The sequence below is a fragment of the Eublepharis macularius genome, chromosome 12, assembly GCF_028583425.1.
Source record: "Eublepharis macularius isolate TG4126 chromosome 12, MPM_Emac_v1.0, whole genome shotgun sequence".
Classification (NCBI taxonomy): domain Eukaryota; kingdom Metazoa; phylum Chordata; class Lepidosauria; order Squamata; family Eublepharidae; genus Eublepharis; species Eublepharis macularius.
This window is the reverse complement of record NC_072801.1, coordinates 48,552,813-48,580,071: the sequence shown is the minus strand read 5'-3', so window position 1 is coordinate 48,580,071 and position 27,259 is coordinate 48,552,813. Positions and strand designations below refer to the sequence as shown.

At 45.1% G+C, this 27,259-nt stretch overlaps 1 protein-coding gene across 1 annotated transcript; it reads left to right on the top strand.

Moving 5' to 3' along the window:
- Positions 1–485: 485 nt before the first annotated feature.
- SLC27A5 (solute carrier family 27 member 5) lies at positions 486–26,827 on the top strand. The gene is made up of 10 exons (XM_054992511.1): positions 486–1,254; positions 6,282–6,491; positions 6,830–6,988; positions 9,931–10,055; positions 12,704–12,898; positions 17,141–17,231; positions 19,053–19,251; positions 19,841–19,938; positions 23,372–23,502; positions 24,070–26,827. The coding sequence occupies exons 1-10, from the start codon at positions 777–779 to the stop codon at positions 24,244–24,246; spliced, it is 1,863 nt and encodes a 620-aa protein (XP_054848486.1). The 5' UTR covers positions 486–776; the 3' UTR covers positions 24,247–26,827.
- Positions 26,828–27,259: the final 432 nt, after the last annotated feature.

Sequence of the window (27,259 nt, the reverse complement as noted above, 5' to 3'; positions counted from 1 at the left end):
GAGGAAATGGCTGCGTTGCAGAATGGACTCTACAGCATCACATCTATGTCGAGCTCACTCCCTCGCCAAACTCTGCCCTTCCCAGGCTCCACCCCCAAATCTCCAGGAATTTCTGAACCCTGAGTTGGCAACCCTGCAGTGTAGTGAGGGGGGGCTGGACAAGCCTGCCCCCTTTGGCATTGCTGCCTGCCTGGCCCAACCGGATCTGCCTCTGCTGGGCTTGTTCCTAATTGCCAGCAGCTCTCCAAGGCATGAACTTTCCTTACCATTTAAAGGGTCAGCCCCCTTCTGGAATTTGGCCAAAGAATTTTTTTGCTCCATAGTAATGCTGCTATGCGTATTTCTGAAATAACTCAGTTGTCATCATGCCAGGGAGGCTTTTGTGGATTAATTGCTCTTCTTCCCCCAAACCCGCTGCTAGAAATTCTGCCAATGACATTTTTTTCCTTTGAAAAGTAAAGAGCTCCTCCCAGGGTGTACTCCACAAATGCCTGAACTGCCTGCCCTGTGCCAGACCTGTTTCCTGCTGCAGGCAAAAAGCTCAAGGTGCGTGGAAGGATGAGAGCTTGGCAGTTCCCAGCGGCTGAGGTTAAAGTTTACCTGAGCGGAGGATTTCTTCAGATCAGCCTGCAAGGACAGAGGGGAGGGGAGAGAACGAATTCTGCTCCTGTTTATTTGTGGTCCTTGCCTTCTGCACAACACAACGGTGCTTGACAGAGCTTGAGTTGAGCTGAGAACATTCGGAGTCGTGATTTCGAAGTTAGATCATCTCAGTCATGCCGGACCTCTACACGGTTCTTCTGGGACTTTTGTTCCTCTTGCCCCTCTTGGGCAATCTTTTTTTCCCTCATGTTTGGCTGGACATGAAAAAACTCCTCGGTACCATGTACCTGGGATACAAGTACAACAGGGGGCTCCAGCGTAAGCCTGCCTTCACCATGGTGGACATCTTTTTGGCAAAAGTCCAGAAACACCCCGCAAAGCCCCTGATTCTCTTTGGAGATGAGGTCTATACCTACCAAGACATCGACAGGCTCAGTAACCAGGCAGCCCGAGCCTTTCAGAGCCAGGTGGGGCTGAAAGAAGGGGAAACACTGGCTGTTTTCCTGCAGAACAGCCCCGTCTATGTCTGGGTTTGGTTGGCCCTGGCCAAGATCGGCTGTGCCATGTCGTGTATCAACTATAATGCCCGGTCCAAGATTCTGTTGCATGCCATCCGTTCCTGTGACTCCAAGATTCTCCTGACAACTCCAGGTAAGGTGAACTGTGTGCAAAACGGGAGATCCAAAATGGAAAAATAACAGAATAATTTCTCAACTACTGGTAGTAGAGGAATCCTGGGGAAATTCTGACGTAGCCTTCTTTCCTCTGAGAGGTCCTGATGCATCTTGGATGCCAAAACTGTTTTGACTGTTGGTCAAAAGGTGCAAATTAAGGTAGTGTTTGCAGAATTCCCACTTTGATGCCTGTCACATCCTAATCGGTTCCAGAGTTTGAGAATGCCTTGACATTTTGATCTGTATGCTCCAGAGCAAAGCAGGTGTTAAATTAGTTTAGCTAACCTTGGAAATGGGCATTAATGCCAACCGCAAAGGTTGCGAAAGGGCACAGTGATTTTCTTGTATATCAGGGGCATGCTACCGGTCATAATGAAAGAGATAAACTACATAATCCTTCAGAGCAAGAGATCAACAAATAGCCATTATAAGAAGACTCACTTGCATTACTGAAAATATACAACTTAACATAATTGATAACAGATGTTGATTAATAATCCATACAGTTTCCGTAGCCCAGACATTGGTTATTGTGAGGCTTTTATCGAGAAGTGTTACATCTGAGGTCTCACAAACAGTCATAAATATACACAGGGAGCACATTGTGAGTCTGTTTTATTGCACTATCATAAAACTCTGCATGGTTTGCACTTGGATTCCGAGCAGCTATTCACATCTATCGTTCTCCTTTTGGTAAAGCAGCTCTTAGACAATCTTTAGTCCCATATCTTTCTCAGCTGTTCCCTTCACAGACTGGTTATTCTAGCACTCCCCCCCCCAAATATATCTTTACTTTAAAATTTAATTTTTCTTCTTTAGAAAAGCCATATTTGGTTCTGAACTGAGTGATATTTAGCTCAAGAGCCATGGGTTCTAGAGCCCTGTTGTATATATTTCCATAGGAATACTGCAGATGTTCCCCCTCTCTCTCTTTCATCACAAACACCTGCATCATGTCAGCGGAGAATCATGCCTTTCTAGGGGACAGAGAGAAACCACCAAAACCTTCTGCCACAATAAATGTCAAAGGACACTCTTCATGTCTATTTTTATAAAGCTTCTTTTCCCAAATGCCTGCCTTGTAGATGTGTAGAAATATCACTAGGACCGGTATTTCAAGAAAGCGTATGAGCTGGGAGGGGCTCTTTAACTCCAAGAGGGCATTGTATTATGGTGAAGCCGATCTGAAGTGAACTGCAGGGATACTTTGAAGATAACTCTTGCAACATCTTGGTGAAGTGTGCAAGCTTGGATTGCTGTGGGATTTTGATTCCTAGCCAAAGCATAAACCTTTTGCTTCTTAGCTAAGAAAGCCATCACCCCACTGGATTTAACATTGCTGTCTTTATACCATCAGTGAGCCAGCGTGGTTTCAGACTGGAATCTGGGAGACCCAGATTCAAATTCTCCACTCTGCTGTGGAAGCTCACTGGGAGACCTTGGGCCAGTCACACACACTCAGCCTAACCTACATCACAGGGGTGTTTCGAGGATAAAATGGAGGTGAGGAGAACAATGTAAGCTGCTTTGGGTCCCCATAGGGAAGAAATGTGGGGTATAGATAGATATAGACAGAGAGAGACAGACGGGAAGGGGGAATCGCACTGCAGGGGAAAATGTGCCTTTATCAGGGCTTTTTTTCTGGGAAAAGAGGTGGTGGAACTCAGTGGGTTGCCCTCGGAGAAAATGGTCACATGGCTGGCGGCCCCACCCCCTGATCTCCAGACAAAGGGGTGTTTAGATTGCCCTCCACACAGTGGCGCGGAGGGCAATCTAAACCCCCCTCTGTCTGGAGATCAGGGGGCGGGGGCGCCAGCCATGTGACCATTTTCAAGAGGTTCCGGAATTCCGTTCCCCCGCGTTCCCCCTGAAAAAAAGCCCTAGCCTTTATACAGTTTTCTTAATTGCAGCTGCTCACCTGAGACCTTCTACAGCAGCACAAGAACTCTTTCTGGTCTAAACAAGGAAACTTATCCCCTCTTCCACGCCTCTGTCTTTTCAAATTTAGACTCCTGTGGATATGCAGAAAACTGGCTTTCTGTCATTTCAAATAGTTTTTAAAAACTTCTGTGAAATCAAGATGTACTCTGGGCAGAGGAACTAGTGGAGGTAGGCAAATTGCTTGGATTGTCACTGCCTTATCCCAAAGGAGGAGTATCACACTTGTTTTTCAGCTGCAGCGGTGCTGGCCATATGTCAGGGAATTCGTTTCAAGAACCGCAACAAGCACTCTTGTAAATCTATAAACAATTTTGATCAGAAAAGATTTATTTATTTACTTCATTCATACCCTTCCTTCCTCCCCAATGGGGACCCAAAGCTACTTACCTCATTCTCCTCTCCTCCATTTTATCCTCACAACAACCCTGTGAGGTAGAATAGCAGGATTCGAGTCCAGTGGCACCTAAAAGACCAATAAGATTTCCAGGGTATAAGCTGTCGAGAGTCAAAGCTCCCTTCTTCAGATACCTGTGCAGTAGGTTGGGCTGAGAGTGCATGACTGGCCCAAGGTCACTCAGAGCCAAGCTACAAGGGACAAATGACACTTGCCTGGCAAGTGAACAGACTCACGTGTATTCCTCCCTGTTCACTTGCCATTCACTTGCGCTCCACTTGACCACATAGTGATCAAGTGGAGCACAAGTGAATGGCAAGTGAACAGGGAGGAATACACATGAGTCTATTCACTTGCCATTCAAGTATAATTTGTCACTTGTTGCTTGAGCTTCCATGGCAAAGTGAGAATTGACTCCTGGGTCACAAACATCCTAGTCTGACACTCTAACCACTATACTATGCTGGCTGCCACATAGTTGGGACATGGGTGTGTGTGTGTGGAGGGGTGGCTACCAATCCTGGGTGGTATTAAGTGGAAAAGTAGAGAAATACTTTCAATAAATAAATACTTTCAATAAATAAATGTTCTGTAATACAGTCTGTATGCAATGCTATAGCCAGAGTGGAGCAAATTAAGAGCATGCCGCATCTGGAGCACTGATTTGTCCCAGCTATCAACTTTTTTATAAATTATGAAAGACGGCTATTTAATTCAATTACATTGACTGTTTAACTGCCATTTTTATTGTTACTTTCACTGTTTGATTTTCATTACTGCTTGCTGAAAGTTTATTGCTATATGATGATTTTTATCAGGTGCTTTTTAAAAAAAATGCTGCAAGGATTTTAAACCATTTTTATGTAGAACAGCAGAAGAGAAATGTGGAAAGCACCTGAAAAATAGCAGACACAGTAGGGCCGATTCCAGATGGCCAGAAATTGCGGTTTTTCTGCGGAAATAATCGCTTACCGGCCACGCGTTCACTTTCGTTTCCATCCGTTTTGTCTCGCAGCATGCCGTTCCGTTCCGCTTCCGGATGTTCTCACGGCCAACTGAGGTACCCGGGATTGGTTGTTTCCTTCCCGTCACAGTTGACGTCGGGGGCCTTCATTGGTTCGCATTTCGGGTTTTTTTTAAAAAAAATTTTTTACGTGTTTTGCGCAAATGCGCAAATGTGCAAGTATGTGAATATGCAGCATTGACTTTTGTGCGCTTTTGTGCGTTTGTGCATTTGTGCACATTTGCGCAGTTCGATGTGCACAAACGTGCGACTGCGCAAATGGCGCCTGGTTTAAAAAAAAAATTAAGGGAATATTGTTGCCGGCTGGCCGGCAAAGGAAGGAGGGAAAGGGGAGGGCCTCTCCGCGGCGACGAAGTGTCCAGAAGTGTGCAAACCCGCAATACCGCGTTCACACCGTCTGCTTATAGAGCGCAACTGAGCGTCATGGACCGCAGGTAAGCCGGGACGGGAAATTGCGGGTTTTTACGAGTGAGGTCGCTGAAAAAGCGAAAGCACTCACTCTATTTGTGCCCGTCTGGAATCGGCCTAGCTTTCATGTAGAGAACAAGAGCTTCTTTGGAGGGACATTTTGGGTTGCTTCTTCTATCTCAAAGTGGCAGTGATTCAATGTCACCCATCTCATTCAACCAGTTTTGTCTGCTGGAGGATTGTTCAAGATCAGTTCCAGTCTCCATGTGAGTTTGTTGCAGCAAAAACAGCCACCCAGGCTTAGTCAATCAATGCTATAAACAACCGGCTGAAGTTTGTACCATAAGAGGCAGGTTTCCCCCCAGCATCTTGACAGTTCTAACTGCACAGGTCTATATGCAGCCAAAAATCTGTCAGCCTGTTTGTCTGTCCATACAGGGGCCACTTCCAGAAAGGTGTTGTGGCCTGGCTTGAGTGTCCCCTCCGCCCAGGCTTCTACATGCCATTGTGGTGGCTCACCTTCCAGTTTTCCCAGCTTTTCTCTTTCCTAAACCTGCTTTGCTCTGATTTTTGGGCAAAGATTACAGTCAAAATGTGGTGGACACTGCATAGATGGTGAAGTGCAGATCTTTCCCGGTCCCACTCAGATGGGTGCCTTTTCCCTGACCCAGTCCCCCACAGGTACCACCTCCTGTGTCACGGGAGGACTTTCTCAGAGCTATATAGTGAATTACCAATGGGGGAGGGGACCTTCTGCTGTTGTCATGGAAGTGGCAATGGTGGCTGCGAGGGACTAGGGCACGGAAAGTGCAAGGAAATTCACCATGCAAATGTTCCATTGCTAAGACCAATGTCTGCAGCAGCAAGGAGAACCCATTTGTCACACGGAAGGAGGCCCTCTTTTCCCTCTGAACTATCCTGGCTGGTTGTTCATAATCAAACACTAAAAGTGTAACGGTAGTCCCCTGTGCAAGCGCCGAGTCATTACTGACCCATGGGGGGACGTCACATCACAACACTTTCTTGGCAAACTTTTTATGGGGTGGTTTGCCATTGCCTTCCCCAGTCATCTACACTTTACACCCAGGAAACTGGGTACTCAAATCAAACACTACCTTTCCTGTTTATAGAATTTGGGCTTTTCCTTTCAATGTAGCAAGGCATTCACAGAGCTAACAAAAACGACAAAATAAGATCCCATCAAACATCTTGTTTCTTTTCTTTCCTTCCTTTTAAGATTTCAAAACGACTATTGAGGATGTCCTGCCCAGCCTGAGGAAGGAAGGCATACGAGTTTTCTACCTGAGTGACAACTCCCCCACTGAAGGGGTGGAAGCCTTGCTGGGACAGATAAAATCCAGCTCCACTGACCCTGTGCCCATTTCCTTCCGAGCTAGTATCACCTCCAAATCCACATCTGTATACATTTTCACCTCTGGAACCACAGGTAAGGAGGAAGAATTTTGAGTGAAGGAACTGAAGAACACCCTGTGCTTGGAAATCTCCATCTCTTCCTACCCTTCCCCTGGGCTGTTTTGATAGAGGGCAGGTATATATTTAAGTCAGGGCCAAAGCACACATTACAAAGACCTCATGTCTACACTATGTCCACAATAGGTCCTGTCAACCAGGCATCCTCTATCCAGGGAGTGCCATCAGTGGGTGCACAAGAATTGTCACATTGGCATCCACGGGAAGAAAAGGAAAGAACTTTCCTAATTCTTGCTTTGGGGGGTCTCTCAAAGAAGCTAATTGTTTCCCTTTCTTTTCTCTGCCTACTTCAAGGACTACCCAAAGCAGCTATCATCAACCAGTCAAGGCTGTTACGTGTGGCCTCTGTCTTTTCCTTTTGCGGAGTCTCTTCCAAGGACATCATCTATACTCCACTTCCATTGTACCACTCAGCTGGGCTTCTCTTGGGGATCGGAGGGTCCTTGGAGGTTGGTATGTATAGTGTGATGATTTTAAGTATATGTGTGTCTTTAGATGTTTGATGTGGTATAGATGAAGAGCGAGGGTGAAAGAGAGGAATGAGTGAATGAGATGATTGGTTGATGATTGAGAGTGTGGGTGGAGTGAATGCAGTTTTTAGTTACTGAGCAGAGAGAGAACGTTCAGACTGGGCAAAGCAGGCAACCTATGTGGAAGCCTGAGGAAATTCTCATTCTAGTTCAGTTAGGCAGTTTGTGTGGAAGTCTGAACTGTGTGTGCCTGTGAGAGAACATTCTATCTAAAGCAGGCAAACTGTGTGTGAGGCTAAGAGAGAAAGTTTGTGTATATCTGTGTGACCAGGGGTCATTTAGTAGAAAAAGGACTCATTAGCATATGCCACGCCTTTTGCCATCACTGGAAGTGTGTCATTAATATAACTGATTTGCATATGCCACACCCCTGACATCACCTATTCTGGCTGTTTTGGACCCAATCTTGGCCATTCAGGGCCAAAATTGGGCCCAAAATGGCAAAAGGGGGCTGAAAATGACTGAAAAGGGGCCCAAAATGGTCAGGATCAGGCCGCTGATGAGCGGGAGAGTGATCCACCACCCGTCAGAGGCCCGATCCAGGCCATTTTGGCCTCAATCCAGGCCAAAACGGGCCCAAAATGGCCGAGAGTCAGGTGGGCGGAGCCACCTGACGTGAGCTCTTTGGGGAACTGCCGGAACTGCGTTCCTGTGCATTCCCCCTCGAAATGAGCCCTGTGTGTGACTGAGTCTAAGAAAAGAAACTTTAAGAACTGATAACTATCTTTGAAATCATCAAGCTTAATTAACAGTATGAAACCGATATGCTTCTTAACAAAATAAAAGTTTATTGTTTGTTTTTTCACCCCAGAGTATCTGTTATTCTCATATCCCATTCTTATCTTCAGAGCCACATAGACCCATGAAGGAGCCTGACGCTTGGGCATGTTATTAAAGGGGAAATTTAAATCAACTATTTTGGAATATAATTCCAATCTACCCAGAGGGCGTAAGAGAAGGGTTAAAGGCAAAATCTAACTACACAACAGAAAGGGGGTCATGACATATAGCATGTCCATAGAGGCCTAAATACACATCCACTCTAGGTGTGTGTGATCCACAGATGGTCAGATTAACGTACCCATAGGTGAAATAAATAGACATGCAAATTAGAGGCCTGTAAGGATTTGTAGAGGAGAGAGGAAGAAGGGAGGTAACTGGGAGATTTCCACCATTTTAATATATTGACTGTGGTTAGAACCAGTATGGTGTAGTGGTTAGCATGATGGGCTGGAAGACCTAAGTTCAAATTCTTGCCTAGCCATGGAAGCTTTCTGGGTGACCTTGGGTTGGTCTAGTCCCACTCTCTCAATCCAGTCTACCTCACAGGGTCATTGGGAGGATAAACTGGGGAAAGCAGAACAACATAAGCTGTCCCTAAGTGCCTTGGAGGAGGGGGTGGGGCACACATGGGATATAGATAGACATTGCTGAGCTTTGAGGCTAGCTGGCAACAACTCGCTCCTCTAGCTACGTATCCCAACCTGCCTATTCATTTCCAGGGTTAATTGTGAGTGCATGCAGGAGTGGGGGTGGGAAATCAGTTCTGCAAGTTCATAGCAAACTCTGGCTCTGCATGACATTGACTGGCTGTTCCCCTTGTCAGGTCATTGGGAACTTTCCTGCCTATCCCCAGATCTGTTTTAGCACTTAAAACAGTTTCTTTTGTAAAAAAAATGAGTAAGGCGATGAATGAATTGCTAAATTAATTGCTTGAGCAGGGCTTTTATAAATAAAAAGGAGGAGGCTGGAGGTCCTGAAGCATAGGGGAGGGACAGAATTGATTAAAGAAAAAGGCAGCCCTCCATAACAGCCAATAAAAAGTGTAACCACACAAGAGGGGAAAACCTGATATCCGCACACAATAAAAAATAATTACAAAATCTATTTGAAAACGTACAAACATACACATGTATATAAAGTCAATGATTACTCACAAGAATACATGAATAGGAAAAATACACGAGACCTGAATAACACTGTACAAAACCAGTTACAAGTTAAAAAGCTTGAGCTCTAATGAATAACATATATTGTATGACAGCTGGTAGCAGTGCGTTTCATATTATCTTCTTCAGATAAATCAAATGTTATTCTTATCTTCATCGCTTGCATTGCATGGACCTGAGAGAGAATAACTGGTGAATTTCAGCCTTGTATTTCAGTGGTGACTTTATGAGAAAAAAGAAGCATACTCAGGGCTTTTTTTCAGCAGGAACGCGGTGGAACGGAGTTATGGCACCGCTTGAAAATGGTTACATGGCCAGTGGCCCCGCCCCTTGATCTCCAGACAGAGGGGAGTTTAGATTGCCCTCTGCACCACTGGCACGGAGGGCAATCTAAACTCCCCTCTGTCTGGATATTAGGGGGAGGGGCCACCGGCCATGTGACCATTTTTGCCGAGAGCGATTTAAACTTTAAAAAACTCCTCCTTTGTTCCAGCTGACCCAAAGTGATGTCATTGTGTGGTCTTGAGTTCCACCAGAGTTCCACCACCTCTTTTCCCAGAAAAAAAGCCCTGAGCATACTACATTTCTGTTTTTGTATGATGTTATTCAAGCCTCATGTATTTTTTTCTATTCTTATATACTTGTCAGTAGTCATTGACTTTATATTCTGGTGTATGTTTATTTTCAAATAGATTTTAAATTATTTTTTATTATTTGGGGATGTCAGGTTTCTCCTTCTTGTGTGGTTACACTTTATATCGGAGGGACAAAATAAACATTGATGCCAGTGTTTGATTTGCTGATATTAATTTTAGTTGCAAAGCTGAGCTCCTTTTAAGAGCTCTTTTGTCCTTTTCACATCTGTCTTCCTCCTCCATGTGGCAACCTTCTCTCTCTCTCTCTTTACTCCTGTAAGGTGCCACATGTGTTTTGAAGTCTAAGTTCTCTGTCTCCCAGTTCTGGGATGATTGCAGGCGATACCGTGTCTCTGTGATTCAGTATGTGGGAGAAACAATGCGCTACCTGTGTAATGCACCACAGGTGAGTAAGACATCACTCATGATAACAGAGGACAACTTTGTGAGCACAACATTTTGCAAAGAATTCAGATCTCACACAGGTGATTCCAGGTTATACAGACACTGGAAACCATAGGCACAAGGGCCAAGCTCATATCATGAAGTTCTACTATATTTCCTTATGAATAATAGGTTGGATCCATCCAGCTTGTCCACCAAGTATCACTCAGTTCTCCTCCTTATTACAGCCCCTGTCTCACATAGCTTGTGTTCGTACAGGATCTTCACTGCAGCCTTTTGGGTGGCTAAAGGTGAATCCTGCCTTTCTTTTTCACTAATGGAAAAGCTGGCTGGATCTGACAAAAGTGTTCTGTAGAGGAGACAGTAGCAGACAGTGGGCTTTGGATGCTAAGTTCCTTCCTACCTCCAGATGAGCAGGTCTGAGGTGCTAAAGAAGGCTTCTATCAGAGACACTGCTTGATCTTCACTTGGGACTAAAGCAGGGTATAAAAACCTAAATGAATTAAAGTGAGCTAAATGGACTAATGGAACCAGTACCAGGTTGCTTTGTATTAAACAAACATTGAAGATTTATTTTTTCACACAGGCTTTGGGTTGGATCCAGCCAGTTTTTCTTGCCCACTTCACCTTCTTACTATAGCACCTGTCCCACATGGCTTTTGTTCATGAAGGTCTCATGATCTCCAGCACAACTTTTGGGGATGATCAAAGGGGAACCTCCTCCTTTTTTTGCCAGCAGAAAGGTTGGTTGGAAAGGCTGGTTGGAACTAACCCTTTGGCTGGATCCATTGACCACTGGAGATTGTCTACCTTGAAAAAGCTTGCAGGTGAATGATTACAATTCTGCAATATTCCACTAGGTGTGGATCCATTCTTTCATTCACAGTCACAACAAAATTGTAGCTTATACAGTACATCTCAGGGCCAGTCTAGGTAGTATATTTCTCTATGAATCAGGTTGGGGGGAAAGAGCTGGATGGATTTTCTAAGAGTCCCACATGAGTTGGTAGGCTAGTTCCCCAGTGCCCCTGGGCCCGGTTTGTGCTGAGACCAGAACATGGGTGGGAAGAAGAAACTTCACCATTCTTTCAACCATCCTCTGTGACCCAATTTTCTTGACTCATAGGGGCCCAGGGGTTCAATTGTCCTGTTGTTGTGTGTAGGACCCAATTTGTGGATAAATGTATCATTTATTTCAGCTCTTGGTGGCTTTGTAACAGGACATAATGAATTCTAGGAATGACATTAGACAACATGAAGCTGAAACAGAACATAATCAATTCTAGGACTAACATTTGACAACATGAAGCACAGTAGTGCATAGGAGTACATATTTAAAGCAGCAGATAGTATGTAAGGCAACATGGTGAAGTCTATGGTCCCTAACTCATTAGTGAAGCATCTGAGACTTCATCCCTACAATACAGCCCTCCTATCTGAGTAAAAAGCCTTTTTGAATAATTCTGTTTTGCATCCTTTGTGGAAAGCCAGGAGAGTGGGGGCTCTCCTGACTTCCTCAGGCAGGCCGTTCCACAGGGTAAGGGCCACCACAGAGAAAGCCCATGTATGAGCTGCTGTTGATTTTGCCCATGTGCACCCTGGAACCTGTAGGAGATACTGATCAGATTAGCGAAGCTGTCGTGGAGGAACATATGGAAGGAGGCAGTCCCATAGGTATGCTGGACCAAGGCCATGAAGAGCTTTGTATGTAATAACCAATACCTTGAACTGAGCATGGTAACTGATAGGTAGCCAATGGAGTGACTGTAGGATGGGAGTGATGTTCATGCTCCTGCTCGCTCCTGCTAATAGTCGGGCTGCAGAATTTTGCACTAATTGGAGCCTCCTAGTTAACTTAGATGGGAGACCAATGAATAGTGCATTACAATCGTCAAGTTTGAAGTTACCATAGCATGGAGCCAGGTGGCCAGGTCGCCTGTGTCGAGATAAGAAGCCATCTTCCAGGCTATAGAGAGATTGCAGAAAGCATTTTTTGCAGCTACCTTGACTTGTTTTTCTAGTAGTAGTGCTGGATCCAGTATAATTCCTAGGCTCTTAACTGAGTCTGCAAGGGTCAGACAAAGTCCATTGAAAGTGGGGAGTACAATGTCCTTCAAGATCTCTGCCTTCCCAACAAGCATCACTTCAGTCTTGTCTTGATACTGATTTACTAAGCTCATACTGTGTAATTTGCCTTGAGTCTCAGTGAAAAAGGCAGACTATGAATGAATGAATGAATGAATGAATGAATGAATGAATGAATGAATGAATGAATGAATGAATGAATGAATGAATGAAAAGGTTATTGTAAACAGTCTGTCCCTGACATGCCACTTGGTCTAGCTTGAACATGTGGGAGTCATTCATGCCAGGAACAACTCCCCAACTTCATCTTTGTTTTATGTCTTTCCCTTAGTGCCTTCTGTACTTTAGGAGAGCTGTGCAAATCAATCTGTTACCAAAAAAGCCACTAGTGCATCTTCTGCCATATTAATCAATTGTGGCTCACAAGAAAGAAAGAAAAAAGAGTCAGCTTTGGTAGTTTCCCTACCGGATTACCTGGAATGCAATTGAGCAAGAAAGTAGCTATTACTAAGGAAGGGGTCATCATGAATACAGCAGCAATTGTCTGGACATGTTGCTTTACAGAAGGAGAATGACCGTGACCACAGTGTACGAAAAGCGTGTGGCAATGGCATACGGATGGAGGTCTGGAAGGAGTTCCTACGCCGATTTGGATCCATCCAGATCTATGAATTCTATGGAGCGACAGAATCGAATATTGGCTTTGTTAATTACACAGGGAAAGTTGGAGCTGTGGGAAGGTCGAGCCTCTTACTCCAGGTAATAAGTGCTACATGGGAAGATTTAAGCACTGTGACTGTTTAAAGGCTGATTCACATGTTACAAAGTCCATATGTTGAACCTGGGATAGCAAGAGAAGTTTGGGTCAGATTGATATTCGAGTTCTATGATGGGAATCCAGTTCCCAGGAGTTCATGAGCTTGATTCAGATCAGGACCTTGGCATACAAGGAGAATTGGTCCCAGATTTCCCCTCTGTGCTATTTTCCCAATCTGAAACATCTATGGAGCGCCACTATTTGCCTCATTGCAAAGGATAAGTGCTGCTCTTTTGAAGGAGCTTAACTCCACCCCCTCCTTGGATTGGCTGTGGATATAGCGTCCATGTGGACGTTGCACTGGCAGCCATTCCCACAGTAACCAACCTCAAGCTTGTGCTTGGAGTTCTGGAATTACAATTGAGCTCCAGGAGGAAATGGCAACTTTGGAGGACAGACGTTAGGGTGCCACATGGTTGCTGAGCTCCCTCCCCACCTCAGACAAGGCACTGCACCCAAATCTCCAGGGATTCCCTAATCTAGAGCCAGCAGCCCTAGACACCCCACAGTTTCCCTTTGAGCCAGAGCAAAGGGGGTGTGGTGGGTTGATTGGGCTCAAAGGGAAAGCCTTAGGAGCCCCATCAGTCATGCTTGGAACGAGTGCTGTGTCATGTAGAAGCTCCCAACAAAAGCAGGGGTATCCATCTGTCCCACATGGGGCAAAGCCCCTGTGGGGAAGTAGGCTTGAAGGTCCTTGTGAAGCCATAAAGGGATTTTACCCTAACAGCCCGATCAAGCTTCTCTCCCCACACATTAAGCCCCAATCATTTGCTATCTCTTGAGATGGATCATTCCCAACTGTAGGTACAGAAAAGGAGAAAGCAAACCTTCAACCAAGACACAAGCTAAATGGACCACAAAAAAAAAAGTTGAGAAATAAGTAAAACTTCAATCCTCTCTTCAGAACAAATAGAATCTAAACAAATCAAATATCCATCAGTAAAGGAACAAAATTTTGATAGATTGAGGAACATTCCTATTAATAACCATAAAAGATCAAATATGTTTTAACATCTTGTTTTCATCCTTGGTCCCTTGAAAAAATGTTGTAGAGATATTTGATTTATTTAGATCCTGACAAATAGATTGGATTTGTACATATATTGTTGCTCTTCAACCTTTCCTCAGTTCCATATGGGACCATTCCAACAGCCCAGATTTTTTCATAAGAAGTGAGACCAGCTGGTATGGAATGGTTGAATAGCATCCTTTTGATCCCACAAAACAAGAGTCATCTCCATTTGATGCAGCTGGTTTGTGCAGGGTAATACAGATCGAAATCACTTGCCGGAGAGCAGAGACTGGTTATAGTGCATCTTAAAGTGAAGCAACTTTACTGGGACCCTTTTTAGAAAACAATTTTACTGTAGGATAATGGTTAAACGGTTGGACAGCAAATCAGCACTCTGTTGGTTCGAATCCTGCTACTGCCATTGAGCTCTGCAGGTGCCCTTGGGTGAGCCACTCCTCTGAGCCCCAGCTCCCCCGTTGTATTGTGGGGATAATAACACTGACCTTGTTCACCGCTCTGAGTGGGGCACTGATCTGTCTAGAAAAGCAGAACATAAGCACAGTTATTACTGTTATATTATTATTTGTGCTCATTTACTCATTTGTGCTCCTTGTCAGGAGATGTGAGCATGCTATATAATGATGAAATCTGTTCCACTTACTCAGGCAGAAGCTATTTATTGGGCTGAAGTGGTGTGAGAGCAGCCAGGGCATTCTAATAACATGCTCTTGGCAGCTCTGCTACTGGGAGAGCCTAACTTGTTCCTGAATTCTATTCACAGCTTTGCTTTGAAGTTGAAATAGGTTCCAGCACTCCTTGCTATGAATGGAACACCTCCTTAAGAACAGCTCTCCTCCTTACCCTTGCTTTTGTTGTTAAGAACCCTTAGGATTCCTTGGAAGGAAGTTAACCTTGTTATTGCAGGAATAGGCAGTTGGTGGCTTTAAAGCCCTATTTTCCTTTTTGATTAGCATTCTTCTCTTATTATCCACACCTTTGCTTCAAGGAATTCAGAGCAGCAGACGTGATGCTTGCGTCCCCCCTCGATCCTGATGACAGTCCTTTGCGGTGGTTCGGCTAAAGTCAGAACAAATACATTACTGGGAGATGTGATTTTCCTAGTTTTTTTAAAAAACAAATCACATCTCCCAATATTTCGTTTGTTCTTGAATGACCTCAAAGGACTGTTGTCAGGACCAAGGGGGGACAGACATGCGGCTCAGAACTCCTTGCAGCAAGGGTGGGTATAATAAGAGAAGAATACTAGCTAATACAAGTTGTGCTGGGTAGCTTCAAATCAGGTTCAAAGGAGGCTGTGCTTAATAGTTGTGGGTGGAGTTCCACTTACAGCTAATACGAAGATGGGAAAGCTCTTTTTTGCCCTTTAAAGGGCTTTATTCCTTTTCCCTACTGAGCTTTATCTTGCAGCTGAGCTGAAATAGGGAAAGGGGATTACTGGACTATGAGGGCTCTGGTATGATCTCACGGTCTCATCTGTACAGAGGGGAATTATGTGAAGGGGCAGTGGCAGCAAGAGGTACAGGGACTGGGCATGTGGACACTCTTTCCTACTGAGTTCCATACTACAGTTGCCATGGTTTTTGCACCCCTGCTTGGAAGTGACCTCTATTTAAGATGATTTTTTTAAAAAAAGGTTTTAAAGTTGCAGAGTAGTTTATGCACCTTTTGACACCCACTGCCAAAGGGTAGTGCTCAGGAAGACAGTGCAAGTAGTGATGACTGGGATGAAATCGGTACAGAGGTTGAGATTGGACTTTGTAATAATTTTAATCAAAACTAGATAACAGTTTATGGCCATGGCCAACTGGTAGAACTTTGCCAGTGAACAAAGTCTTCTCTCTTTCTCTCTCATGTCACTCTACTTGCTGTCTACACAATATGCAACCTGATTATGTGCATGTTTACTCAGAAGTGAACTTCAATAAACTGAGTTCAGTGGATTTGCTTCCAAATAAAAGATCATAGATTGGACATTTTAGGCTAGTTTAATAATCACCCCAGAGAGCTCCAGAATCAGGGGCTGGGGTTGCCAGCAGGCCCGGTGGAAAATGTCCAGTTCCTTTCATAAAGACTTAATGTGTGACAATGGGCAGTTGACATTTTGTATTACGTGAACAACAACGACCTTCAACTTATGTACTGCCTTCAGGGCAACTTAACACCCACTCAGAGTGGTTTACAAAGTATGTTGTTATTATCCCCACAACAATCACCCTATGAAGGTAAATAACATCCCACTAAGCCTCTATTAAAGGGACAGGACATTTTTTTTTCACCAGGTAGTTGGTAATCTTAATGGGAAACTGGAATCTGGAAGTTTTCTTAAAACTCAAAAAAACAGTTCCTGAGGGCAGGGGGGAAGCAGCCATGTCCAGTGAGAGCCAGGGTAGCGCAGTGGTTAAAATGTTGGATGTAGGAGAGCCAGGATTGAATCCCCAATGTACTACAAAAGCTAGCTGGGTGACCTTGGGCCAGCCACACACACTCCACCTAACCTATCTCACAGGGTTGTTGTGAAGATAACATGGAGGAGACAACGACATAATCCACTTTGGGTTCCCAATGGAGAGAAAGGTGAGGTATAAATGAAGTAAATAGATTAAAAGTAAATGTCATTTAAAATGGTGTAAGATTGATATAATCTGTAATACGGAGCAAAGAACAACCAAAGCAGGATTTCACAGCTGAAATTCCAGATGAGTAAAAAAAGCAGCCATGGGGAGGCCCAATCTGGATTAAACCAGTGGAGTTGCAGAGCATGGGATAACTCTTCCTCCACGTGCCATTATCCTGATTAAAAATACCTCCCCTCTCAGCCTGGTTGAAACCCTGGCTGAAGAAAAGATGAGATATTCTTATTTTTATCAGAGAAACAATACAAGGGAAAAACATAACTCCCTCTTCTTCAATGATATGGTCCCAATCCAGATTGGATTCTACTTCAACTGTTTTTAAGAAGGAGGAAAATGCAAAGGATTTAATATTCTTGTTAAAAGTGGCAGAAGTATCAGAGTGCAAAGCTTGTAAGGGTTTGCTGCAGTTTCTAGACAAAAATTGGCAGTGGGAGGCATAAGTGAAAGTTGGTAACAGCCACCAGGAATCTCTGTCTTCTTTGGGCCTATGTTTGCACTTACTATTTATTCCCCTTCAGAAACTGACTCCTTATGAACTTCTTCAATACGACCCTGACACAGGTGAGCCCGTGAGGAACAAGAAAGGATACTGCATCCCCATAGCCCCAGGTAAAGTAACAAAATTAGCATTCAGAACTGGACTGGGGCGCTGACATAGTCAGGGGGCGCTGGTTTCTCATTTTAGTGAGGTTTCTTGTGGATTTTAAAGGCAAATGTCCCCAGTGTTTGGGCTCATTTTGCACATTGTGGGAAGTGTCTTATTTATTTAGTATCATTTGTAGGATTTCTGTGTTGTTTTTGGCCAAAGAGCATTCCAGTTGGGTTATAAACCATTAACCCTAAAACACATTCCATACTAGGTAAAGGTAAAAGTAGTCTCCTGTGCAAGCGCCAAGTCCTTACTGACCCATGGGGGGATGTCGCATCACGATGTTTTCTTGGCAGACTTTTGTTACGGGGTGATTTGCCATTGCCTTCCCCAGTCATCTACACTTTACCCCCAGGAAACCTTGGAAGGATGGAAGACTGAGTCAACCTTGAGCCAGCGACCTGAACCCGGCTTCCACCAGGATCGAACTCAGGTCTTGAGCAGAGCTTGGGCTGTACTGCAGCTTACCACTCTGCGCCACGAGGCTCTCTTTAAAAAGCAAATATTTAACGCTGTGGTGCATCCACACATCATTGGATCATTGTCTAGAGAAATGATTCTCAACAGGATTTTCCTCAGTGGACAACACAATCAAATTATAAATGGCTGTTATAATATAGCGATAGTACCACTTTCAAGTATGGATGCGTTACACTGTTATCATCACCACAAATGCAGAGCCATTTGTACTGGCAAAAGAGCATCCACACAGGAGGCTTCGGTACAATTTCCTCTGTCAGCCTCCATTTTCCAGCTGCTGTGCCGCCAGAGGGCTTATTTAAAAATTTGCCATTGCTATTTCACAATTATTAGGGTTGCCAACTACAGGTCAGGAAATTCCTGGACTTTGAGGGTGGGTTTTAGGGAAAGGATGGACCTCAGCAGGGTATAATGCCATAGAGCCCATCCTCTGAAGCCACCATTTTCTCCAGGGGAACTGATTTCTGGGTCTGGAGATCAATTGTGAGAGCTCTCGTTTTGGGACTGTGGGTAACTTCTTTTTAAAAAGTACTTCTGGGATGAGTGTAGTAATCTGTCAAGCTCCCTCACCTCAGGAGGAGTTAGGAGGACCTGACAAGGCAATGAACCCCTGCTCCCCACAGTAGTTCTTATATACCAGCTCAGAAGAACCAGACATTTCTAAATTTCTGACCTAGTCTTCTGGGCTATACCATAAAAAATCAGCCAAGCCATAGAGGTTTCTATCTGACTTTTCCACTGGGACAAGGAACATCCTCTCCAAACACAAGATCCCCCCCCCCACCATTCAGCTTAATATTCACATCCCAGGGGTGAACTGAGCTTCATGCACCATGACCTCATTTTAAACATACCTGTGATGAAGACATATCTGCATTACAGCACTAATAATCAGCATGCCTCAGGGAATTCTGGGAATTGTAGTTCAGGGTGGGATGTGAAATGAACCTAAGAACTACAGAGATAAGTTCCCTGAAATGGCAACTTTGGAGGGCAGACTTTATGCCATCACATCCCTGCTGAGTGCCCTTCCCAGAACCAACCCAAATCTCCAAGAATTTCCCACAGTGGAGTTGGCAACCTTAGCATGAATCCATATGTACATGCTGTCTTTGTCTCAGTGAAGAGGAGCCTGATGGTTTATTGCAGATTCAAAGGAGGAAAGGTCTGTTTCGTCATAACGCATAAGAACTGTTTCCTAACACCCCCTAATTACACTGATCTTCTCCCATGGCTAGCAGCGGGGGATGGGGGACATGATGCATCAGGTGATTCCACGTGATTCCCTTTTCATCTCCCAGGTGAGACAGGTTTGCTGGTGGCCAAGATTACAAATAGCAACCCATTCGCTGGCTACGCAGGGGACCGCCAGAAGTCAGAGAAGAAGCTTCTCCAGGACGTCCTGAAGAAAGGAGACTATTATTTCAACACTGGTGATCTCCTGAGGATAGACCATGAAGGCTTTGTTTATTTCCAGGACCGGGTGGGAGATACTTTCCGGTGAGACCTTCCATACTATGTGGGGGTGAGCTATTTGTCCCCCTGGAGGTTTGTGGAGGTTACATAGTCCTCTGGTCCAGTCCAGGTCCACCATGATCATTTTTTATGTGCACTGTGAATTGCTTTCTGGGAGCTAAATTCCCAGGAGCATAGGGATTGGGATCAGGACTATGGTGGCTGAAGAGAAGGGACCTCATGTGTCATATGTACTCTCCACTTCCTGGAACACTGAGAAATTCCAGGGTTTGGTTCCCTTAGGGAAGAGGGAGAGAGAGCTCCTGTATTCCTAATGTGCTCCAGCCAACTCCCAGACATGCTTCTTTGATGTTCTCCTTGCCCCTATAAAACTGTTTTTTTTTCATATGGATACACATTTGCCCCTTTCCCTCAGTTGAGGAGAGTCCATTCTCCTAAACCTTGATATCTTATTGGCCAGATCATTTCCTGACTCTTAAGACCCACCAAAGAGATAGACCCCTCCAACCTAATCATAGTTTTCCTAAATGTAGAGCAAGTTAATGGATGTTTACCTCTATGAAACCAAATAAAGACCATGAACCCAGTGCTAATGGTTCCTTTCTCATTGCAGCTGGAAAGGGGAGAATGTGGCCACTACAGAGGTTGAGGAAATCCTAACAACAGTGAAATTTATTCAAGAAGTGAATGTATACGGAGTATCTGTGCCAGGTGGGTCTGAAATGCCCTTTTAAAAAGGACTTTGTTCTACCACATGGTGTCCAAAGGAAGAATTATCAATAGCAGTTCCACATAAAGTTACCAACTTCCATGTAGGCACTCTCCGGAAATTACAACTGGTCTCCAGAATACAGAGATCAATTCCCATGGAGAAAACAGCACCTTTGGAGTGTGGACTCTATGGTATACCATAAAGTCTAGGAGAAACTGAAGTTCCTCCTCAGATATTGTCCCCAAACCTCCAGGAATTTCCCAAGCCAGAGTTGGCAATCTTAGGCCTCCACAGTAGTATGTGAAAGGAAAAGCTGGTTAGGATATTTTTTTTACCACTCATGAAATATGGAGTCTGTGGGCTGATTTGTGGAAAGCTAATGGATACTTTTTAGGGCTACAAAACCCTGTAGATTTAGCATGGGTCTATGGCAAATTTTAGACTGTCACTTCTGCAGCTTGATCTGGCCTGGCACAAGACATTTGAGGGCAGTGTTTCTGATAGCTAGCATGGTGTAGTGGTTAGAGTGTCAAACTAGGATCTGAGAGACCCAGGTTCAAATCCTGTACAGCCATGAAGCTCAATGGGTGATCTTGCGCCAGCTACACACATACAGCCTAACCTCCTTCATAGAGTTGTTATTGTGAGGATAAAATGAAGGAGGGGAGAAAGATATCGTAAGCCTCTTTGGGGCTCCTTTGGGGAGCAAACGAGTTATGAATATTTAAAGAAAGAATAGTAATAATAAATAAGGAGAATGAAGCTGATATACAATACAACTGAGAACCAGAACAATGTGAAAAGAGTCTGTGGAGGCATCTCTGAGCTATTATTGTTCCATAACTTTTCCTTCCAAGAGCTTAGGATCAGGGCTGGTTCAAGGTTTTGGGACCTTCAGCAAAATATTCAGTGGACCCCCCTTCAGAGCATGACCGTGACTGGGACATAAGATGGGTCCACTACGGGGCCATTCTCCACAATCAAGTCATGGCTGTTCCAGTATTAGCCACATGCCGAATGACAACAGAGGATCTACACATTGGCGGCTATTTTGCTTTTGAAATCACTTCCCTCCCAGATTTTCCCATCTACACAGGGGATTCTCTTCTGTTATGATCAGGAAATCTGCTTCCGCCTTTTGTTTACTGACATTGGTGGAAGCTTACTTCCTTAATTTTTGTGAGCCAGTCAGTGCTCTTATGTCATAACACCAGGAATGGTAGAAATAAAAATGGCTCAAGGGACCAAATGGTTGAGAAAAGCAGATAATGAACAAGTGAGTGAAGATAAAAATTGAATAAATGTCACTAGAAATATAAAAATATATAAAATATAACAAAAGCTCCCTTACTAGTTAAGATAACAGCACACTATTTCATTATACAACTCACCATCAAGTGCATTGTGGCAAGAACTTGCCATCATTATAGGGAAAATAATTATCAAAAAGAACTGTGTACAATTGTATAAAATCACCATATAATCCATACTGCTGATCAGGGCCGATTCCAGACGGCCCTCTCCATCCCGAAACGTCGCACGTCATCATGCGGAAAACGCGAAATACCGTGTTTTCCGTGCGACGACGCGCGACGTTTCGGGATGGGGAGGGCCGTCTGGAATCGGCCCAGGTAAAGCACTTCAGTGTACCATCTGACAAATAAATACAAACAAATGTATAAAAAATTAAAAACATTACAAAAACTAGAATATATATATATGAATCTATATATGAATCTATATATATGAATCTATATATGAATCTATATATAAAAGAGCAAGTGTATTCAAGACAACTCACTTCCTACCCTGATGTGCCTCCAGAGGGCTCTGCTGCAGTGGCAAACCCAGGCAGGGATCAGGAGTGAAGCAAGTGGCAATGCCTACCCACTGCTTTCACGCGGCAGGGATCAGCAGCAGAGCATGAGGCAATGCCCACCTCCTGCCTTCACCCAGCCGAGATCAGGAGCAGAAAAGGTGGCCATGCCCGCCCCCCCCCCGATCAGGAGCAGAGCAGGTGGCAATGCAAGCAAATGTCAGTGCCCTCCCCCTGCCTTCACCCAGCCGGGATCAGGAGTGAAACAGGAGGTAACGCCTGCCCCTCCACCTCCACCTGGCCAGGAGCAGGAGCAGGGCAGGTAGCAAGGCCCACTCCTCCTCCTTCACTCGGCCAGGATCAGGAGTGGAGAAAGTGGCAATGTTGGCCCACCACCTTCACTGGCCGGGATCAGGATTGGAGAAGGTGGCAATTTGCTCCACCCGCCTTCACTTGGCAGGGATCTGGAGCAGAGCAGGTGGCAATGCCCACCCCCACCATCACCTGGCCAAGATCAGTAGTGGAGCAGGGGACAATGCCCAAGCACTGCCTTCACCTGCCTGGGAACAGGAGCGGAGCAGGTGACAATGGCCGCCTACCGCCTTCAGCCAGCCAGGACTAGGAGCAGAGCAGATGGCAATGCCAGCCCCCCCTTCACCTGGCCAGGATCAAGAGTGGAGCAAGTAGCAATGCCTGCCCCTACCTTCACACAGCTGGGATCATGGAGCAGAGCAGGTTGTAATGCCCATCCAATGCCTTCACCTTGCTGGGATCAGGAGCAGAGCAGGAGGCAATGCTTGCCTCCGCTTTCATCCCTCCAGGATCAGGAGCGGAGCAGGTGCAATGCCCCCCCCCACACACACACCTTCACCCGGCCAAGATCAGGTACGGAAGAGGATACAATGCTCACCTGCCCCTTACCCTTTCTAGAGCCTGCTGTATTTTTCCCCACAATGGGCTTTGCTGCTAGTTTCATATATTTTATGGTGTTTCTAATGATATTAATTAAATTTCTATTCTTCCTCCCTGTTTAATTATTGGTTATTTGACCTGTTTAGTTTGGTTTTCTTTCCCTTTTGTTCGTTACTGTAAAGGAGGTTAGGCTGAAAGCGTGTGACTGGCCCAAGGTCTCCCAGTGAGCTTTCATGGCAGAGTGAGGATTCAGTCCTAGGTCTCTCAGTTCCTCGGGTAACACTCTAACCATCATACCACACCAGATCTCTTCTAGTACTCAGGACGGAGGAGCGCCCAATGAAGTCGATGGGCAGGAGGTTCAGAATAGAAAAAAGGAAGTCCTTCTTTGCTCAATGACGCATTAAATTGTGGAATTCGCGTCTAGTGGATGAAGAGATGGCCATGAGCATGGATGGCTTGAAAGGGAGATTAAACACATTTGTGAGAGGAGAGGTCCATCAGGGTGATGGCCAGGGTGATGAAGGGGAGCCTCTCTATACAGTAGCAAACTTCTGAATACTACCATTAGTAGGCAATGTTAGGGGAAAGCCTTAGCCTCTGTACTCTGTTGGCTGCTGTACTGGATTGACTACTGGTCTGATCCAGCAGAACTCTTCTTATTTTATGTTTACCTCGCCACCCTCATTTCTGCTTTGCTGCAGGCCATGAAGGAAGGATTGGGATGGCAGCAATCCAGCTAAAGGAGGGGCTGCCTTTTGATGGAGGGGAGCTGTATAGACATGCCAAAGAATACCTGCCAAAGTATGCCATCCCACACTTCATCCGCATCCAGGTGAGACACCTCTTTATACTGCTGCGGCCTGTCTGACAATATCAGGTATCAATATCCAACTGTACGTGAAGAAATCAGGGCTCCCCAGGCAAAGATTTCCTCTCCCCCTCTAGCCTTATATTCAGAACACTGTGCACAAGCAGCTTGATTTGCACAGGCGATGCTGCAGTGGTCCCCCTGCGGCACGTATCAGAACCCTGGAGTGATGCAAACCCTTGTACTTTTGTCCCCTAGTCCCCCCTGCTTTGTGACCCTGGAATAGATTTGGGTGGCTGATACAGGAAGAGGGAAAGGAACAACTCTAAAGGGGTGAGAAATAACAGAAGGCAACAGAGGACCTTAAACCAGGAGCGCTTGTTTAGCCCTGCCTGTGAGCATCTGCAGAGTGTTTTTCCCAGTGTTGCTTCTCTCTGCTTGAAGCCCAGTTGCCCAATTCACCACCACAGCCTATGCTTGCCCTTGTGATCCTGTCAATTCCACTCACAGCCCTGGCCCCCTCTTAACTCTCGTGGTAAGGGTGACTGTTTTGGGTTGCTGACATTCCCTGCTATTTTGTTCCACATTCAGAAAGCCCTGGAGGTCACAGGAACTTTCAAACATATCAAAGGTCAACTGGTGAAGGAAGGATTTGACCTTGCAGCCATCAGTGATCCCCTCTTCTTCCTGGATGAGTCAGAGAAATGTTACGTACCTTTGACTCAGAAGATCTATAACTCCATTGCAGAACAGAGACAGGCACTGTGAAGAGAGCTGCCAGGCGCCTCAGAGATGGTGTCCTTCACAGATCAGTCGACACCAAGAACCCTACAGTTCTGAACTTTGTGACTACTGAAAGGGAGGGGAGAGGTTGCCTCACAATCTGGGACCAAACATTGTGTGTGTGTGTGTGCAGTTAAGAATCCTGCACAACAAGTTAATTGGGGGGATTTTAAAGTGATATCTTTGGTTTTGTTTTCTTCAGGCATTATGGTACAAGATTGTGTATCCACATGAGGTGCAAAACATAGCCATCAGACGACAGCGTTTTCCACACGGGAATGTTTTCCTGTGTTATTACCACTGCTGCTGGGTCTTCCCCATAGTGGATTCACCTGCATTTTCCTAAGGGCAGTGCCCCACAGTAGTCATTCCCCTCATACCACCAGGGGGGCTTTTCAGCTTTTTAAAGAAGAACAGTTATTGACATACTGTTATATCAATATGTCAATTTAAAAAACCTTCAAAAAGCCCCCTAGTGCTGTGGCAGTATAGACATCACTGGGAAATGGGGCAGGGGAAATGGCCCTGATGTGGGTGGGACTGAGAAAATCTGGAAGTTCCCATTGACATGGCAACCATCTTGGCTTTGCTGCAATCTTTCCAAAACATCACAGTAAAACAGGGCCATTTTCACACTGCTTACGGGCCACGGAACATGGCACCAAGCTCCTGGAACGACAGCATCTTCCTAGTGCCAGGAAGACACTGTCATTCCAGGAGCTCGGCGCAATGTTCCGTGGCTGGTAAGCAGTGTGAAAATGGCCCAGGTTTGAGAAAGATTGCAGGACTTACAGGGGACACTCAGAAGGTGCATGGAAACACAAGACTGTGGGAAGCAGGAGGAAAACCTGCCTCCCATTAACATACAAACAATCCACATGCAAGTAATCAGTGATAAAAATTCCTTGTTTCTGACTCATTGGAATGTTTCCACTTGCTCTTGCCTCTGGGCACATGGGTGTGCAGACTTGTACAGAGATGGTCTAAGGCTTCACGGGAACTAGGAAGGAAGTGCTCTGGAATTTGTTGGGGTGGTGGTGATCCTTTCCCATCTGCCACCCATGGTCAGTGGAGGGAGACCACTAGTTTAGCTGGCCTTAAAACGATGACAGGATGGAACTTGCAGATTTAGAGAGGGCCTGCTTCTAAATATCAGTTGGTGGATAGCAACTTGCCTTTATCCACCCCCAAGTTGTGAACTTCCTGCCAGCAATTGCTTGGTTGCTGCTGGACTAGATGAACCTTGAGACTCATCTTAGGAGACTCAAGGAAATGCCTTGAGGAATGCTTAGTGGGAAAGTGACATAGAAATGTTTTAAATAAATAAATGAGAGATGTGTGAATCATTCACGGTGCTGCCCATTGGTGGTACATACGTTTTGAGTATAAATTCTGATATATCAGCTGCTAGTCTCAGAAAATGTAGGAAGATAGGGATGCTTCTAGACCAGCATCTGTGGCGCCTCTATGAGGCTCCTTATGCAGGACAGGGAGAAGCTTTTATTCTTTGCTCATAATGCCAGAAGCTGGGGTCATCCACTGAAGCTGAGGGACAGGAATTTGGGGACAGACAAAAGGAAGTGCTTCTTCACACAACAAACAGTTAACTTGTGTAACTTGCTACCACAGGACATGGTGATGGCCACCAGCTTGGAAGGTTCTAAAAGGAGAGTGGACAAATTCATGGAGGACAGCAAGGCTATCAATGGCTACCAGTCAGTACCTGAGGCTGTATGCTTCTTCATTTTTTGTGGAGCAGGGGCAGGAGGATGCTGTTGCAGTCATCCTTCTTGGGGGGCTTCTAGGAAGCAGCTGGTCAATAGCCACTGTGTGAACAGAATGCTGGACTGGATGGGCCTTTGGTCCAGCAGAGCTCTGATGTTCTTGTGAGGAAACATAAAGTGATCCTTTCACTTGGTTTATGTGCCCAAAGTATTTCTAAAACTAGAGCAACAAAAGACACAGAAGTGGAGTTTACTGGCATTGGGGCTCGCCGGTTCAGAAGTGTGGGCTGAGCATCACAGAGCCTCAGGTGCTGGAAACAGCCCATAGACAACAAAGACATTGAAAAAGCCTCCATATACAGAAGCAGTAAACCTCTGAAACCCAATGCTAGGAGGCAACATCAGCCTTGGTCTCTATACCTCATTTATTGGCTCTCCAGGGCAACTGGGTGGCTGCTGTATGAAACAGGATGAAGGAGAAGATGGACCACTAGTTAGAGGCAGCAGAGCTCTTCTTATGTTCTTATGTAAGAATGCCAATATGGACCAGGGAACAGATCTGGGATTTGGAGAACAGAGTCCCCTGTAGTTAGGCCCACTTTCTGCTCCTGTTTATCTGCACTGCACCTGCCCCCGTACTCATGCACTCTCCTATATATATAAAAATGTAATTAAAGCTATTCAGCTGTTTTGGCAGACAACTCTGCTATTCTGAAGCCTCAATTTAGCCTCAACCCTCCCGAGGTCATTCCCCTTTTCTCTGTGATGCTTCTGTGAACTCCACTGAGAACAAAGATAACAGTTCTGATACTGAAACCAATAAAAAGGGGGTTGTCTTTTAACTCTTCAACCTCACGGTTTTTTCAATGTGTTAATACATACATAATGTGTAGTTCTAGAGGAAAGTTGTACAGTTCCAAAAAAAATCATTGGGGCAATTTGAAATTCAAGCCAGTAGTGCTGGCAAATTTCTAGTTCTGAGGATTGACAATAGGGATCCTGAAGCATCTGTACATATAAAGGGAAAATGTACAGGTGTATCTCTGCATCATGCACTAAGCGCACAAATGACAACTCCCACCCGACTATGCAGTTAAAAATTGTTCCTTTTGGAAAGCTCTTCTAGGCTTGCCAACCTCAGGGTGGGGGGCTGGAGTTCTGGAATTACAATTGATCTTAGGGTCGCCAGCTCCAAACGGGAATTCCTGGGGATTTGGGGAGTGGAGCCTGGGTTGGGTTTGGGGAGGGGAGAGACCTCAGCAGGAGCATAATGC